Source organism: Mirounga angustirostris, unplaced genomic scaffold (genome assembly GCF_029215605.1).
Source record: "Mirounga angustirostris isolate CCGP_5_RB_7025 unplaced genomic scaffold, mMirAng1.0.hap1 SCAF_42, whole genome shotgun sequence".
Classification (NCBI taxonomy): domain Eukaryota; kingdom Metazoa; phylum Chordata; class Mammalia; order Carnivora; family Phocidae; genus Mirounga; species Mirounga angustirostris.
In genome coordinates this window covers 150,799-169,122 of record NW_026991750.1, presented here as the reverse complement: position 1 = coordinate 169,122, position 18,324 = coordinate 150,799, and the positions used below count along the sequence as shown (strand labels likewise).

Sequence of the window (18,324 nt, the reverse complement as noted above, 5' to 3'; positions counted from 1 at the left end):
AAGGGAAAAAAAATACACACACACACACACGCACATTTATAGCCTCTGGCCTTTCTCTGCTATATGAAAGTCTGGAATGGCACTGGGAATGGGGTCTGGTAATCACCAAGCTCTGAGCTTTGCTCCTCTCTCCCTCTCTCTTTCCTTCCTTTCTTCCTTTTTTCCCTTTGTCTTTAAAGCCAGTGTTAATCATTACAAACCATTTTGTGCTTGTTGTTCCTCTCCTCACATTTTGGGGGAGCAAGACTTAGGTTGTCCTGCTGTTTGTTTTCTGTTCTCCTAGAGTAAAGTGAACAACCAGGAAGTAGAAGAGGTGGGTACTATGAATAGATTATAAAGCACTTTTATTGCCATTAGAGAAATCATTTCCTGTTCTCTCCAATCCTAGATAGAGCCACAGTTTCTGTCTACATAGAAAGTGTATACTTTGGACTCTAGACTTTCCATTTTCACCTTATGGTGATTTTCTTTATACTTATATCATGCCTTTTGTCCAAAGATTTCAAATATTGCAGATATTTCTCATGTGATGTACAAAGATCCCTGATGTAAGGCATTACATTTTAGTTGTATTTATCTGTTTTCCTGTCTGTCTCCTTAATTAGAGTCACAGTCCCTGTCCCTAGAAGAGTGCCCAGCCCAAGGAAATGTACAATTAGCCATAAATAGTAGGGGGGCGAGGGAAGGCGGAAGTGGGAGGGGATATGGATAAAAAAAGAAAAACCTGAGGTTTTGCTGCTCTGGTAAAAATTAATGTAATTGCACGAGGGGGGAATTCTAAAATCTATTAATTTACATACCTCCCCAGCCTAGGGCAGTGTCCAGCACATAGGAAGCTAATATTTGCTGAAAGAATGAACGGAAAGTTCAGCGTTGATGAGAATTGCCAGGTGCCAACAATCATTTCAGGGTGTTTAATACATATTGTGCATGTAATCTGTCCTAGCAGAATGTTTCCTTTGTCCTCCTGTGAGCCACGTGTAACTCCACTGCCTTGGTTCATTTTCACCTGCGTGCTGTGCCTGGGGGCCGGTTCTTACTTCTGATGTTAGGCAGTGTGGCGTCATATCATATATTCAACTCACCTGCAATAAACACATTTTATTATACAAAATGCCGTTTATCCCCTGCCACGTTCCTGCCAGGTGGGTGCTGGAATTCCAGTATCCCAGCTGAGGAAATGGAGACTCAGAGAGGCTAAGCAACTTGCTCAAGGTCACACTCTCCCAAGGCAGAACTGGTCTCCAGAAGTCCGGTTCAGAGTGTTCACATCACAGTGTGCTTCCTGTGCAGTGGCTGCTGGTGTTCTGGGCTTGGATGCACCACCGAAAGGTGTTTGACTGGGGAGCCTCTTGGGCTGAGAGGTGGGGTGCCTCACCCTTACCCACCACGAAGCTTTCCTGTTTCTCGAACTCTGGTCCAAGCCTGGTGCTGCGGGAAGGGGACGCGGTCAGGAGACCTTATCTGCAACCAGCCCAGTGACCTTCGAGCAAGCCACTTAGCTCTCTGAAACTTAGGTTCTTTTCCAGAATCCTAAGGACACTTTTGTAAGGCACCTGTAAGGGTCCCTCCAGCCTTGGCAATCCAGCAATTTGATGTTGCACTTAAGAGGTGGGTGGTGGGGCGCCTGGGTGGCTCAGTTGGTTAAGCGACTGCCTTCGGCTCAGGTCATGATCCTGGAGTCCCGGGATCGAGTCCCGCATCGGGCTCCCTGCTCGGCAGGGAGCCTGCTTCTCCCTCTGACCCTCCCCCCTCTCATGTGCTTTCTCTCTCTCATTCTCTCTGTCTCAAATAAATAAATAAAATCTTTAAAAAAAAAAAAAAAGGTGGGTGGTGCCCACGGTTAGGGCTTGGATGAGATCCACTCCCACATGTTTCTTCCGCACCAGCTGCTGGGTGGGGTCCCGGTGCTGGGTAAGCAGGAGGGTGGCCCGGCCCTGCTGGGGAAGAGTCTGGGGTCGAGGGAGGGCAGATAAGCAGTCTTAGCCTGACGAGGCAAAGGCCGCTGCGTGGCAGCTGAGCTCTGTCAGCCCCAGAGGAGAGAGTGGAGGAGACAGTTCTCGAACTCACGGCCCCAGCCGTCATGACAGAACATGCAGACGGCACGGCAGCTCGTCTTCTTTTTTCCCAAATGGTACTGTATTGACATGTCAGTGTTCTTGACCATGCATATAAAGAAGGCCTCTTGTGGCCCATGTTCTATTGTTGGGTACTTAGGATGTTTTTCAAAACAACCATTTTTCGTTAAAGTAAAATAGTTTTATCTTTGATCAAAGGAAGAGAAAATGTTGTTTCCCTGAGACAGTAAAAGAACTCGAGCATGTTTTATGCATAAAGGCCAGTGTTCATTTGTAACGGCAGCCTGGGAAGAGCCTTCTGTTGTCGGGCCAAGTATTAGGGGGGGTTCTGGGGATTTGGCTAGTAAACGTCACGTGAAAATGAAGAGTGGAGTCCAGTTAAGGTACAGCCAGGAATGGGAGGGTGAGTCTCCTCCCACATATGTCGCGTTCCCCTGGGCCCTTTAAGACAAAGCCTCCAGAGCCAGAGTTCCTGAGTGAAGTGGCTGTCTTGGCAGCTTTAAGCCTGTTAAGCATTTGAGCCCCTTTGGGGGCCAGTTCCCACCATAGCTGTCTAGGGAACCACACTGGGTCATGGGCCGACGAACCTTTGGTTTAGAAAAATGGTCAAAAGTGTGGATACCAAGTCCAGATGACCAGAGTTCAAATCCCAGCGTTGCTACTTACTCGCTGTGTGACCTCGGGCAAGCTACTTAACCTCTCTGTGTCTCATTTCCTCATCTTTGAAATGGGGCGCTCCTACCTCATCAAAGTCTCCCAAGGGCTAAGCGAGCTAGCAGAGCTAAGGAGCCTGGCACATAGTGAGAGTGCTGCGATGGTGACGTTGCTTATAGTCACTGTTGCTATTGCCGGTAGCATCTAAAACCTTACCATGCTGCCCCCCAAAAGGCTTCTGAAGCCCCGTCCTCTTTGGCGGGCCTTTGAGTATGTAGCCCTGGCAGAGGGTGGAAAGGCGGGTGGCTTCGGAGCAGTGTCCTTCCAGTCACTGTGGCCGCTGACCTGCTAGGAGATGAGAAGCTGCCCCCTGGTCCCTTTCATTCCTGGTCCTGTGCCCAGGCTGGGAGAAAGCTCAGTCATATCTTACTTTTACAAGACAGGCAGCCATTTGAAACATCCTGACATCTCCCCCAAGCAGTTGGCTCATGTGAGTATAATCATAATGATCATAATGACAAATAGCAGGAAAGCTGAATGACAGTGGCCCTGTTGGGGGTCTGTCTTTGAAGCTAAAGTTCAACCTCCCATGTGTGCAGGGAGATCTGCCAACTGGAGCCCTTCTTGCCAAGTTTGCCTCTCTTTTGTGAGGTTCTCTGCTGTGGGAGACCGAATTGCCATTGCAACCCCCTGGGCTTGGCTGCAAGCCTCCGTTGGCCCACGAGTCCCAGAAACACCTGTTCCTGTCCCCAGGGGGACAGAAACAAGAGAGCCTCACCACTCATTCTGCGGCCTCTGAGCCTCGTCCTCGGCCCAAAGCTGGCTCCCTGGGCCAACAGGAACCAGAGTGAGTTGTAGGAGCCCGTGAAAAGGGTGTAGACCAGCCCCGTCCAGTAGAAAGAAAATGCAGGCCAGACTGCATTTAGCAGCCCCATTGTTGTGTATGTGTGGGGTTTTTTCCCCCAAAGATTGATTGATTTAGGGAATCTCTACACCCAACGTGGGGCTCGAACTCACGACCCCAAGATCAAGAGTCCTGTGCTCTACTGAGCAACCACATGTTTAAAAGTTTAAAAAAAAAAAAAAAAGGTAAAATTAAGCTTAATATATTTTATTTAACCCAGTATATCCAAAATATGAATGAGATATTTTGCGGTTGGGGTACTAAGTCTTCAGAATCTGATGTGTATTTCCCACCTAAAGCACATCTCGGTTTGTTCTAGCCACTTTTCAAATGCTCAGTGGCCACATGGGGCTGGTGGCTACTGTACTACCCAGGGCAGGTCCAGACAGCTCACAAGGGACAGCGTAACCAACATCCCAAATCATGTGTATCTAAATGTTTATCTTCAAATGGGGCTCTCTAACAGTTCGCCTTTTGCAGTGAGATTTTTGGATCATTGGAGGTATTTATTAATAGCAGCTCATCATTGAGGGGAAAGCAATGCTTCATTCTAAAAATGAATTTGCAATGGTAAGGTTGCACCCCTAGACCTTGTAACTTAGATCTTCGGACCTCCCCATTTCATGGAGCGCATAAGGCAGGGGTGACACATTGTGAGCTTCTCCAAGAAGAAATGCCCCAGCTGAATTTCAAGTCCCATCCTGTTATTACCATTGAAAGCACAGCAGTGTTCAGCATGACTTTGTCATCTCGGCCCAGTAGCTGAGCTGGTCGGCTCGGGGGATTGCCAGATGCTAGCGACAAGAAAAAGGAGCCATTGGTACTTGGCATTCTCCTTTGGTAAGCCTTGGAGGAAGGAGAGCGTGTTATCAGCAGGAGTCATGAGAGTTTGATGCTGTGCAAATAGAAAATAAAAGTCAACTTGGACCAAAGTTGATAAAAGAGTCAAGAAGAAAAAAAAAAAGTCTTCAGGTGGCCATGGCTTTTGGGATTTGTGAATCATTCTGACCAGAGACAGGGTTTCCCTACCCTTGACCTCTGATGGCTTTCCAAACTCGAGTGGCGTTTCATACCACCCAAGGAGAGGAGTCTGATTGGTAAGATTACTCAGATCCTTGCAGAATATAGGATACAAAATACAGTGTGACCTCCCTCGTTCAGCCCCCTCAGTTCCCCAGCCTGATATTTCCCACAGCAACACGGTGCCCGAGCTCCACCTGCATTAAAAACGGAGTACACTAAAACACCGACTAATGAAAATAGATTGCCGGGACTGGTTTTAATATAGTTACAAGAAAAAATGTTATTCAGGTGCTTTTGAAATACAGCTACAACAACTGAAATGGTGGTTTTAAACCTCTTTAATCCTCGAAGCCCTTCGATTAATATTTTATTAATCTCAGTATGAGTGATTACATATATTTGACAGCCATAAACTGTGTTTTTAAAACAGAAATGTCAATATCCAGAGCACCACTTATGAGCTGATTGGCTCTGGATGGGTCTCTGAAACGTCTTGCTACGTCAGCTTTCCCACGTATAAAATGGGAAGAATAATTAGTTCTCCCGCACTGGATTCTGCGGAATGTGCTCAGCACATTGGACATATAGTAGGTACATAGCAGGTGTACTTTCTTACTCTCCCAAAGAGAATTTCTGTTGTTGTTCTACTTGGTTAAGACAAGCTTTGATCCAGTCACTTGCTGTCTTGGAACCAGAATGCCAAGCCTCATTTTACATCATCAAGTAACACATAGAGGCTCATTCTGATAGGGTTTTTTGTTCTGTGTATGTGTGCATTTTCCAAGTTTTCAAAGAAGAACAAATGTAGTTTTTTGTTTTTTGTTTTTTTTTTTTTAAGATATTATTTATTTATTCATGAGAGACACAGAGAGAGAGAGAGAGAGGCAGAGGGAGAAGCAGGCTCCCAAGGAGCAGGGAGCCCGATGTGGGCCTCGATCCCAGGACGCTGGGATCATGACCTGAGCTGAAGGCAGACGCTCAACCATCTGAGCCACCCAGGCACCCGAACAAATGTAGTTTTAAAAAGAAAGGAAGTCCTCCTTGTAGCTTCCTTTGGTTGTCATTTCCTTGTCAAGAAAATGAGCAATAAAGCTGCCAGATCCAAATGTGTGCCCTCTTGTTGCCACCCACACCGAGGTAAGCGACAGGGAGCTTGTATTTCTCATGCTACAAGGAGAAATATTAGTAATACATTAAAGAAATGGAGAGGCAGAGACATGCAGGTTTGTTTGTGTCCCAGGACATTCCATTAGACATCGTGGGCCATTAAAAAATACCCTAGAACATTTCCAAATCACATGTGTATATGCAAAATGTCAGAATGGTCATGGTGAGCACCTGTCCGGATGTCTTCGCCTCGGATCCTGGGGCATGATCTGTGGGTCGGGGGATCGTGTGCTTTAGACAACACCAGTGTTTTAATAACCCGTGCCGTGCTTAGAAATTCCAATCAGTATTACCCTCTTCCACGAGGGCAGGTCGTAGAATTATTCTAGTACTTCTGGGAGCCACAAAGATAGAGGGAGCAGTCGGGGTCTCCGTGGGCCGTCACCCAGCTTCACCAGCTCCCTGCATTTTGCCAACTGTTCCGATCCCTTCCTAGTTTGCTCAGGTATTTAAAACAAGTCTAAGATGTCATGCCACTTCACCTGTAAATTCTTCATCTCTTGTGCATTTCACTCATTAATACACTCACCGTACACTTTTAAACGAATCACCATACCATTTTCCCACCTCACAAAATTAAGGGTAATCTCTTATCGAGACCACATTTTGGTTGTTCCTGATTTCTGTTTTAGAGTTGGTTTGGTTTGAGTCAAGATTCAGACAAGGCTCAAATATGACATTTGATAAAATGATGTCTCTTTCAAATGTTCTGAAACTTCAGCAGATACGTTACCTCCATCATCATCTTTGCTGCTTTCAGCAAAATTCTGTTACATAGTTTGATTATCTTGTTTATCAGACCCATGGTCTGAAGGACCCCTGGCTTTTTCCAAAATGAAATCCACCTCAATGTCCAAATATTTTTCACCATCGAGGATAATTAAATCTGCCCTGTGGCATCTCCAGGTGGATTCAGAGGAGCAGACCCCAAGCAGGTTTTGGGCAGCGAGTCATGGGGAGGTGGTTCCCCATGTGTGGGATTTGCGGGGCCCTCTCCCCTCAGTGCAGAAAAGCCTACACACTTGACTTGTCTGTTCTAACATGGGCTTTTTGATTCGCCACTAAATGTAATTGATGTATGTGTTTTCACACAGATAATCGCATATCAGCCATATGGAAAATCCGTGGACTGGTGGGCCTATGGCGTCCTATTATATGAAATGCTAGCCGGGCAGGTAATGTACATTTTTGTACTTGTTTATTGCTGGATAAAGTGAATACCACAGCTCTGTTTGGGCCAGGATAGTGGGACCCAGCTGCTGATGCTGGTCTGACTTCCCTGACCCCGGTGAAAGAGGGAGAAATCCCCCCCGCCCTTGAAAGTGGATTATATTCAACAGGCACAGCAATTATCTCTGGTTATAAAAGCCCCAAACTGAGAGCTGACACCTGGAGCATCACCGACATAGCTTTCATATTAAACATGAAAGTCCCTGCATGTTGAGGACAACAGTGGCCTCTGTAGGTTTTCAGTGTCTCAAAGCTGTGGTTGCATTATGGTTCCTTGCAAGTTTGTCTGCACAGATTACCTAGCTGCTGCCCGGGTGTAGAATCGGTATTATTAGCAAAGGAAGAAGACAGTGAAACTTGAAGAAATGCTTTAATAGCTTCTCCCCATCTCTCCTTATCTCACCCTTGGCAGTTCATTGCAATTTTCACAAAAGTCCAACGAGGCTGAACCTCCAGTTACAAAAAGACAGATTAGGTTTCTCTGAGGAATGCAACATACATCAGATAAGCAGGGGAATGATGCCGAAGCCTGCACTTTTTTAATATACGGCCTTAATATCCATAGCGTTGGGGCAAATCACACTTGTTGCTTTAACAAGCAAGCCCCCAAAACCTCAGTGGTTTAACACACCACACGAGTTTATTTTCCATTCTTGGCATAGCCCTGTGGAGGGCGGGGGGGGGGGGGCAGCAGGCAGGGGGTACTGATCCACAGGGTCATTCAAGGGCAGGTTTCTTTTGTCCATTGTCCCTACAATCTTTTAGAGCCTCAGATTCCTTTAGCGAACCCTCCTTACTCAACTGGCCGATGAAGAGAGCAGAAGGGAGGTTGCACAGGATGTTTTAGAGGCCAGGCCTAGAGGTGGCATACATCACCCCTTCCTACAGCCCACTGGCCACGTGGCCCCACTAGGATGCGAAGGATCAGGGGGTGGGGGGAAATATGGTGTACCTATGAGCTCAGAAGGGGAAGCAGGTTGGGTGAATGTCTACCAGATCTCTGCCATTTTACCTAAAAATAACTCTGTTGTGGGCGGCTTTTTAGAATTCCCAGCAGTTGAGTACTGTTGTCAAGGAGTTGGGTCCTCCATAGCGAAAAGCTTTAGTAAGAGAAGGTGGAAAGAAATACCCACACTGAGCAGCTGAGCTACCCCCTAAGGAAATCTTTGAGTCTTTGTCCCTGGGGGGGGAAAGTCACCCTTTCTGACATATGACATTCATCAACTCCTTCATTTATTCATTCAACATAATACTTGTTTAAGGCTTACTCTCTGCATGGTGTTCACCGTAAACAAAACAGACAAAAACCCTCACCTTCATGAGGCCTATAAGCTAGAGAGAGAGAGAGACAGTAGATGAGTTAAATAAAGAAAATACGGACTAGTGATAAGCTAAGAGAAAAAGTAATAAAGCAGGAAAGAAAATACAGTGCTGGAGGAAGGTTGAAATTGGAGCGAGGATGGCCAGGGAGGGTCTCATGTAGAGCTGAAGTGAAGATGAGCAAATAGTTAGAGAATGCTAGGTGTTATGTGGGGTGAAAGCATTCTGGGCAGTGGAAACAGCAAGTGCAAAGGCCCTGGGGTGGAAGTGTATGGCCATGTTTAAGAAAGGGGTGGGAAGCCACCAGTCTGGCCAGAGCAGAATGGGTTAGAGATCAGAGAGGAAAGGGGAGCCCCAGGTCTTGTGAGTATGGAAGTCATCACAGACCCTTGGCTTTCCCTCTGGAGTGGAAGGCCACTGGGGAGTTCTCCTTTATGTTTTTCATTGCCTTACATCTTTTAGATACTAAAGTAGTCTCTTAGAGATTAAAAGACACAGGGTCCTAGCCTACATTCGGTCATTAACTGAGAAGTGTGGTTAGGCCTTGATTGATAGTAAAATGGTTTGTGATTATTAATTTAGGTTTTTAACCCCAGTAAAATGTTCATCTCAGGCTAAATACGCCGGCTTGTAAGCACGGAAAAGCAGGTCATCCAGAACCAATGTCAGTGAGACAATAGTGAGTTGCCTGCCCCTTGAGTTAATTTCCCCTCTTTAGAATTTTAACAATAAAATTTGACTAAATTGTTGGCCCCCTGGGAGCCATGCTATTCACGAAGGCACAGAAAGCTGAGTTCTTCTTCTTGATCCCACTTGCATGTTCTGACTCTTGAGTCCAGAAACAAACCCTGTTTTCACTGAGTCACATTTGCATATGCCAACCAAAGAAATCGGTTGCGTGGAAAATAGGATCTGTTTCCAAGGGCACTTTACAAGAGATCGGATGAGCTGATTCTTCATTGGCGAGCAGGAGACTAGGATCTCAGAAGTCCCGTGCCCCCCGCCCACCACCACAACACACCGCACTCCTGCCCCCATCCTCCTTCCTCCCTAAGCCCGGGGACTTCATTCCCTAGAGGAGAGCTCAGGAAATGCTGCCCTCCTGCAGGGAAGTCCCCTTTGGGTGCATTTTAAAAATTCTGCCTCACTTGCCCATTGTCCCTGAGACCCCCACCTGCAGATGCCCTCCCCACGCCCAGTGCTTCCATAAGCGTTCTGGCACATTTCCATTCCCATCCTGCTTCTCGGACTCCATTAGCCTGCCCCATAGGATCCCTTCCAGTTTTAATGATCTCTGTTGAAAATGGTGACACTCTTTAAATGTGACATCTTAAAGGCGTCCCACATTAGGGCACCGTGGCGGGCTCAGTCATTGTTCCTCTAAATCCTCAACTGTGCCTGCCTCCAACACAGCGTTTTCATTTTGGGACCCATGTCTTCGTCTTCCCTGTGACTCAATGCAAATTTCAATGTATTTCTGGGCGGTGAGTCAGCCCAGAAAGGATAATAAAGGCTCTGAGCCCGGTACCCGGAGCCCCCCAAAGCTGCAACAGCCTCCAGACCCAGCGGAGGGAATAGATGCTCTTATTGGAAAAGTAAGATTAATTATAAAGCTGTTGATAGGGTTATGGTCTAAATTTGTCCTCTTTAATCACAGAGGGCTGACGATGAGCAGAAAAGGTAGCTTATTGCAGTTTTCTTCTCATTGGGTATATTTACTGTCAGCAGTCAAGGGGGCAGTTAAGTATAAACAGCCTGAGTCTTTCTTCAGGTCCCAGACTGCTTGACAGATATGATTACTTTGGGGCATAAACAGTATTTACCCAGCACTCTAATGCGCGTATTGCAGCTCTAAGCGTTCACGGGTCTTCATCATAAAGGGACCAGTCCTCTCTTCTTTATGTCGCCTTCTGCCAGGGTTATCTGTGCTTTGTCTTCGTTCCTGATGCATCGGCAATGGGTACTTTCTCCCAGCACTTTCACCCGAACTGTCCTTGGGTGTCCTCCCCACACCCCCACACCCCTACCGCTGATCACCAGCGATCTGCAGACACACATGGCAGGGCCCCCGCATCCATGAACCAGTAAGTGACTTTGGAATCATTTTAGAAAGAGGGAACCATCAGCCCTCATTTGTCTGTCTAAAATTCACAAATTGCATATTGCTAAGGAGAACACCCCGGGCTCGGAACATTTTTACACCCAGCCTAGACTGTATTTAACACGCAGCTTAGCTGGAGACACTGAGCTCAGATTTGTAGAAATTTAAAAATAATCATGGGAATGTGGGAAAGAGGGGAGAGGAGCAAATCCAAAATGGTCATGCACTTACTCCTCAGCAATACATTGCCTCTATTGTCCCCAGGCTCAGTAGCTGACTGGGAAGGAAAATTAATATAATTATAATTTCACCCTTGACCTGCCTTCAGCACCAAGGCCTGAGCAGCAATTACCTGTAAAAATGCTCCCAGGGTGACCTGGAGAGACTTAACGACAGCCATAAAAATGCTCACATCCTTCGGCTGCATAAGCCCACACCTGGGAAATTTTTCTTAGGAAGTAATCCGGAGAAGAGAAAAATGACTTGCCCAGAGATGTTTATCGTAGCCTTAGTTATCAGAGCGCAGCCCCAGACAAATGAGCCCATCTCGGATGGATGAGGCGTCAGCTCCGCAGGGTTCATCTGCCTGGGAATACCAGTAGCCACGGAGAAAAACAAGAAACTCCAAATTATGCATCCTTATTTGAAAGTAATACAAGAGTTCACAGAAAAATAAGAGCAGTGTTTGTGGTGAGGTGAAGGGAATGTGGATGCAACTTTCCCCCCAAGAACACATGATTTTAATTTCACAGAGGGCTCCGGGGAGCTTTCCCGAGTCTGATGATCATTATTGCTGCTCACCAGGTCTTTGGGGGCTTCCTCTCTTCTGGCACGTGGTGGGATTGTACCTCCCAGCTCGCTCGTGGTTGGGTAGAGCCTGTGACTCATTCTGACCAGCGAGATCTGAGTGGACATGCTCCTGGAGCAGGACGCCCCCAGAGCGCCTCTTCCGGGTCCCCCGCAGCCAGACCAAGATGGCAGCTGCACCATCAGCAGGGGTCCTTGGTGACTTCTGCTGACTGACAGTGGATGTGTCGCATAAGCAAGAGATAAGCAGTCAAAATCAGGGCTGGGAAGTCACGCCAGTTCTCTAGTCTAGAGACAGTCCCTTTACACAATGACTTGAAACATCTCTGGTCTTTCCAGAACCCCACTACTCATTGTGCCGGATACCAGAATGGCCTCCCCACATACTCCCTCCCCACCACTGCCCCAGTCGAGCCGTCTTTAGGTGTGGGTGGACCTCCCACTCAGCCCTCCCAGCAGCAGCGCTGGGGGGACCGTCCTCCCCCAGCCACCTGCCGGAGCAAGTGTGAGAGATTGACAGCGCTCAGAATGGCCCAGAGCCCAAGCTCCGCAGTCAGATGTCTGGGCTTGAATCTTGGTTCTTGCACATCCCAGCTCTGTAACCCTGCCCAAAGCACTTAATAATAGAACCTCAATGAGCTCAACTGTGAAGTGAGATCCCCAGTATGTACTATGGCGGTCAGATGGCGGTTTTGAGGATTGAGTGAGCGATGCTGGGAAAAGCACTCTACCTGGCACATAGCTAGAGCCTGAAAAGCATGCGTTACTGCAGCTGCAGCCGTCCTCACTGCTGTTCGCTCCCAAACACTGGCCACCCTTCATCAGGCAGTGTAGACTCCAATGGGCGATAACAACGTCAGGGGTAGAGGCACGTGTCCTCCCTGGGATTGCCAGGAGACGCCCCAGTCCTCGGGGCCACACAGCGACGGAATATGGGGTGGAAGCCCAGGGCGCTGCCACAAGGACACGTGGTCCTGTGGCTTTTGCCATAGCTTAGGAATCTTACCGCAACAGGTGAGCCCAAGGGGCCTCAGAGAATCCTTCCATCCCCAGCCTGTATGATTCCCACGGGATTAGATAGCTCTCTTTATGGCAGGACTTCTTAGAACCTAAATGTAAATGTTACTGCAGATCCCAGAAAGAGGGGGGAAAGGGTGCAAACTTTGACCCAGGAGTATCCTGTAGGATTAATATCCCCTAGTTCTAAGGAATGCTCTCTGGGGTGTGTCAGGAGCCAGGTGTCCTGCTCTCAGTGGGAACACATTGGGGACTTCATGGTCAACTGCTTCCTGGATCAGGAATAGGCACAGCTCACCTGGGCCAAGGTGGTTCCCATGCCAGGAGACAATTAAACAGGTGTGATAGGCCAGTGCCCTACACAGTATTCCCCCCCCCAAATTCCTTTTTCCGCATCAGCGGGGGTGGGGGTGGGGGTTGGGGGGAAGCATCTGCATTGACCTAACCGTCTTCAAATGCAAAGGTTCTTGCTGCCTCGCCTGACAAGGATTCCTGGGGACGATTTGTCTGAGTTTCTCTTTGGAGAAAATTGCCCTTAAGCCTTTGGCTGGGATGATCCATGACTCAGCCCCTTTAACATTCCTGCTGCTAGTGCTTGAGCACCACCAGAGAGCCCCGCTGACTCCCCCTGCTGCCTCTGTCTACCTAGGGGGCCCAAGCTTTAGGAACCCTTCGCGTCTGGTTTGATGCTCTGCTGGTACGTAGTTTCTCTTGACCAGCGACTCTGAGGGGCCACACTGAGAGGTGTCGATTGGTCATCCAGGAGGAGTACCCATACCCTGCTTGCATCCAGAGCACCATGACATTGTAGAGTATGAACACAGGAAATTCAGAGTGTGGGGCCCCCCGGAGATGTGCAGTTCACAGCCCGGAGCAGAGACCCTGCCATGTTTGCTTTAGTTATAAAGATCTCCTTGGCCAGAGCTCAGCCACATATGTGGATCACTTATCAGGGAAAATGGGATGTTTTGTGGGTATTATACCATAGGTGTCCAGAAGAAGTAGGTTGCATGACGTCAGGCAGAGAAGGAATGGTGGGATGGACCGCAGGACTGGCCTCCACTGTAGTTCTTGGCCAGTCTTGGGCCGGCCTGCTCTGTCTGTGCCCAGCTTACTTGCCCGTAGGCATCCCAGGTGCCACGTTATTCCTGCTCAGGGAGACTCACCATGGTGGGCTGTTCAGGCTCTGCTCGGACTCATTCACAGGCAGGGTAATTTTTTTTTTTTTTTTAAGATTTATTTATTTTAGAGAAAGAGCATGTGCGGGAGGGGCAGAGGGAGAGGGAGCCTCTCAAGCAGACTCTGCGCTGAGCATAGAGTCCAAGGCAGGGCTCGATCTCACAACACCGAGATCGGGACCTGCGCCGAAACCAAGAGTCAGATGCTTAACCAACTCTGTCCGCCAGGCACCCCATAGGTGGGCTGATTTTAGTTCTCCTCACCCACCTGCATGCTTTGACGAAATTAAATATTCTTTACACCAGGTACTTAGAATCGAAAAAGAGACCTGTTTATTTATATTTCTAGACCCAAAAATAATAAAAATAAAACCAACAACAACAATGGCATCAATCCCAACCCCCCCCCCATTCTCCCAGACCTGGTCCCAAGGTAGGGTTTTTTATAGACTTAGTATCTTTCCCTTGAGTAGGTGTAGTTCCCATGGGCTGACCCAACACCCAGCTCCTATTCAGGGCGGGGGGTAGGGGAGGACTAAGGTTGGGGGGTCAGATGAGCAGGTTGGAATGATCTGAGTGGCGCTTCGGGGGGAGCAGTCTGCTTGGGTCCATTACTGTCTCTTACTCGGAGGGAGATGTTTGATGAGAAGGGGTATCCTGTTGACCATGGCACAGCTGTCTTTGGTCCATGATAGAGTTTACATTTAAGCTGGACTTTGCATTTTCGGAGCCCTAACCACGTTAGTCAGAGAAGGAAAATGCACCGAGATGAAACATACGGAGATTCTCTCATCTGTGATAGCCGACCCCGCTCTGCCTTTCTTATGCTGAACCCAAGGTTAGCTAAGCCTAAAGGGAACATTAAGAAATTTCCCATAAACCCACTGATCCTGTGCACTGCCCCTCCAGAGTGACAAGTAATTTGCCAGACCTCTCAGGATTAAAGACATGCTGGAGGAGAAAGCTTGAGGGACGTCCTGAGCTCACCCGTTCCTCCCGAGGAGTCTAGCAGCCCCTTCTAAGACAGTTCATCTGCCTTAATAAAATACCAGTACCACTAGGCACCCTTCAGCAGGCACCCTTCGGCAGGTGTTTTGCAGACTCGCCAGGGAACCCCATTTTACAAATTGGATAACTGTATCTTAAAGAGAGAGGTCGCTTGCATGTGGACACCCAGCTAGGAGGTGGTGGAGCTAGAATTCTGGTCCAGATCCGCCGGACTTTGAACCATGACCGCCCACAGCACTGCCATGCCTCCCGCTCTCACTGTGGGCAGTGTAAGCCCAGCAGAAGAGGAGAGGGGAGGGTCTAGTGGAGGCTAAGCTCCCATCACTGGCACCATGCACGTGCCAGGCTCTCTACAGAGCAGCTCCCTGGTGGGTCAGAAGGGCCCAGGTGTGGATTTCTGGACCTGGGCACGTCCTTTTAGCCCATGTCCGGTGGCCCCAACGCCCCATGCTCAGAATCCAAAGGCACAAGCATTCTCCACTTCCCCTCACCCCTGCACACAGAGCCATCTGTAAGCTAACTTGATCATAATTAAATTTTTTAACACATAATTACAAAATTAATGGATTAATTATAATTTATTTGCAAAGCATTAAAACCATTACTCAAAAACATTTTCCCTAAAGATTGTTTTGGGTTGCCCAGGGCAGGATAATTAAAGAGACAGAGGAAAAAGTGAAAAACACACAACCACCAACCTAATGAAAGATAAATAAACCAGCAACTTCACTGAGCTAACTCTGCAGCCGGTGGTGCGCCCAGAAGCCCAGAGTGTGTCTTGGTGCTGACATGGGTCTCCAGGTGCCACACTCATGAATCACCCTGCCTGTGTTCCCGTGTCTCTGTTTTCCTGAACAGCCTCCCTTTGATGGCGAAGATGAAGACGAGCTGTTTCAGTCCATAATGGAGCATAACGTTTCTTATCCCAAATCCTTGTCCAAGGAGGCCGTTTCCATCTGCAAAGGAGTAAGTAGACCTGCATTCCTTTTAGAACCACGGACCGAGAGGGTCAACGAAATCTCTTGCCCACACTTTTGAGAGAGGTTGGCGGAGAACCCGCAAACCCACGCCACTGCTTCCAGCCATCAAGGGCTACAGCTCAGTGACATGCAGGGCATCGTAGGAAACATGGCGGCCCAGAGAAGGGCTTCTGATCCCCAAACTGCCTGGAACTCTGGCCCAGGCAGCTAATGGCACTGTGCTTTAGTTTCTCATCCCCCTCATGAAACTGCCATGAGTTACCAGAAATAACCGCGGGCCCTCGGAAAATATTCAGCCTCTTCCCTCGCCTGACTTGGTGGGCCTTGGGTCATTCTTCATTCAGTTCTCTTCTTTTGAGGTAGAATGTGCATGCGGAAATGGGCACGAGTCGTCAGTGTTGTAGATCAGTGAATTTTCACAAAACAAATGCACCCAGGTCATGAAAGGGAAGGTTTCCGACACCCTAGACGCCCCCTCCCTTCCTGTCCCACAGCGACTCCCCACCCCTTAGGATAAGCAGCGTCCCTGCTCGTAACTGCAGGGATTGGCCTGGTCTGTTTTGAACTTGGCACAAACGCAGTCTTGTGGCGGATGCTCCCTGGGCCTGGCTTCTTTCACCCAACATGGTGATCGCGGCATTTCTCCATATCCGTGTGCGTGCGTGTGTGTGTGTGTGTGTGTGCGTGCGCGGGCGCATGCATGTGCACTTCCGTCTTCCATCCGCCCACGTAGCATTCCACCGTGTGATCACACCAGAGTTTATTGATTCATGCTACTGCTGGTGGGCCTTTGGGTTGTTTCCACTTTGGTTTGGGGCTGTTCCAAATAGAACTGCCCTGAAACTTCCAGGTTGTGTGTTTTGGGGAACATATGAGCTCATTTCTATGGAGGAGATACCAAGGAATAGAAATGACCGGGTCCTGACCTGGTTAGTTTTTTAATCGTGAAGCTTTAGGCCACAAAATTATCGTCAGACCCAGTGGGACGGAGTGTAAGACACTCCTAACGTTTTCTGGCGAGTTTGATCATGTGGGATGTGCTTATCAGGTGTCTTCCAAGGGCAACGCACTGTTTACATACATAAATAGGGAGAGCGGGGCCCTCCTGTGTTCGCCTCTGTCTCCCGCAGTAGACACATGGGAATCAACTAGTCACCTGCTGGCCACGACATTTATTTTTCCAACCCATATGTCTTTTGATTAATACATTTTGGTCCGGGCAATAAATAGGCATATGATGCTTGTGATTAGCATCACAGGAGATACACATACAAGTTTTAGTGATTGCCTACCTTTCCACATACATATTTTTTGTAGACCTACAGAGTTGCTGCTCTAACACAGTGTAGGAAGACTGCTGATTAAATTCTTAGGTTTGGCTCTGGGGCCAGATTGCTTGCCTGTGTCCTTTATCATAAAAACCGCTACAAAAAGACCCATACTGGGCACCTGGGTGGCTCAGTTGGTTAAGCGACTGCCTTTGGTTCAGGTCTTGATCTCGGGGTTCTGGGATGAAGCCCCCCTACCCCACCCCATGCGCATGCACATGTACTCTCTCAAATAAAATCTTTTTTAAAAAATTAAAAAATAGGGGCACCTGGGTGGCTCAGTCGGTTAAGCGACTGCCTTTGGCTCAGGTCATGATCCCAGGGTCCTGGGATCGAGTCCCGCATCGGGCTCCCGGCTCAGTGGGGAGTCTGCTTCTCCCTCTCCCACTCCCCCTGCTTGTGTTCCTGCTCTCGCTGTCTCTGTCTCTGTCAAATAAATAAATAAAATCTTAAAAAAAAAAAAAAAAAGGACCCATACAGTCAGCACTGTATTTGTGAGTTGGGGTCACTCTGTGCAAGCCACTGATTTCTCGGGGTGCTCCCCCAGGCATCCGTGCAGTCAGGGCTCCTAGCAGAAGTAGCAAAGGTGCGGAACTACCACCCAGCATTCTCTTTTTCTCCTATTTTTAGTGTGTGCGGCGGGGGAGGGAGGGTCTTTTTTCCTCTTTATTGAGGTATAATTGACAAATGAAATTGCAATGTGTTTAAAATGTGCCACGTGATGGTTGGACACGAATTACATTGTGGAAGAGTCCCACAATCGAGTAGACACGTCCGGCACCTCACACAGTTACCTTTTTGTCTTTTGGGGGGAGAACACTGATGTTCTACTCTCTCAGCACATTTCAGTTATACGATACCATGTCGTCACCTCTGGTCCCCACATCACACATTGTACCCTCTTTCTGCTGCTCTCTAGCTGATGACCAAACACCCAGGCAAGCGGCTGGGTTGCGGGCCGGAGGGGGAGAGAGACGTGCGGGAACATGCCTTCTTCCGAAGGATCGACTGGGAGAAGCTGGAGAACAGGGAGATCCAGCCGCCCTTCAAGCCCAAAGTGGTGAGTAGGGGACGTGGCCTGCTCCTGAGCCCCATGTTCCTGAATCCCAGAGGGGTCCTGCTCCCCCTTACTCTAGAGAGAGGAGGCCGGTGACTCCCAGCATCTGCAGGGTGGAAGAACATGGCCAGGCACCAGCCTCACCTTCAGTCTGTGGTCTGAGCCCCGGAATTCCTGCTGACTTTCAGAGTCAGCACAGACCAGGCAGGGATGGGGGGCCTGTGCCCATCAGCCAGGGGGCTGCAGAGTGCCCCCCAGAACTGAGAGAGTGCCAGGGTGCGTCGGCTGTGGGGATCGGGCTTCGTGGACTCACGTGCCTGGCGGGACTGTGATCCCTGCTCTGGGTCCTCGACGGGACGTCTCATCGGTGTCCAGCTCTGCTGGGTTTGCTTTGCTCCTGAAGCCTAACTCGGTCTCAGCCGGCTCTTCTGCAGGCCCTGGCTGTGCTTCCCACATTGGCCATGGCCCCTGC

At 48.7% G+C, this 18,324-nt stretch overlaps 1 protein-coding gene across 3 annotated transcripts in view; it reads left to right on the top strand.

Annotated features, from left to right (window-relative positions):
* Positions 1 to 18,324, top strand: part of LOC123853847 (protein kinase C alpha type) — a 57,996-nt gene that overhangs the window by 22,009 nt on the left and 17,663 nt on the right. For all 3 annotated transcript variants that reach the window (XM_064583858.1, XM_064583859.1, XM_064583860.1), the window contains exons 7-9: positions 6,921 to 7,001; positions 15,346 to 15,453; positions 17,715 to 17,855. In XM_064583858.1, coding sequence (XP_064439928.1) covers positions 6,921 to 7,001; positions 15,346 to 15,453; positions 17,715 to 17,855 — 330 coding nt within the window. The remainder of the gene's footprint in view (positions 1 to 6,920; positions 7,002 to 15,345; positions 15,454 to 17,714; positions 17,856 to 18,324) is intronic.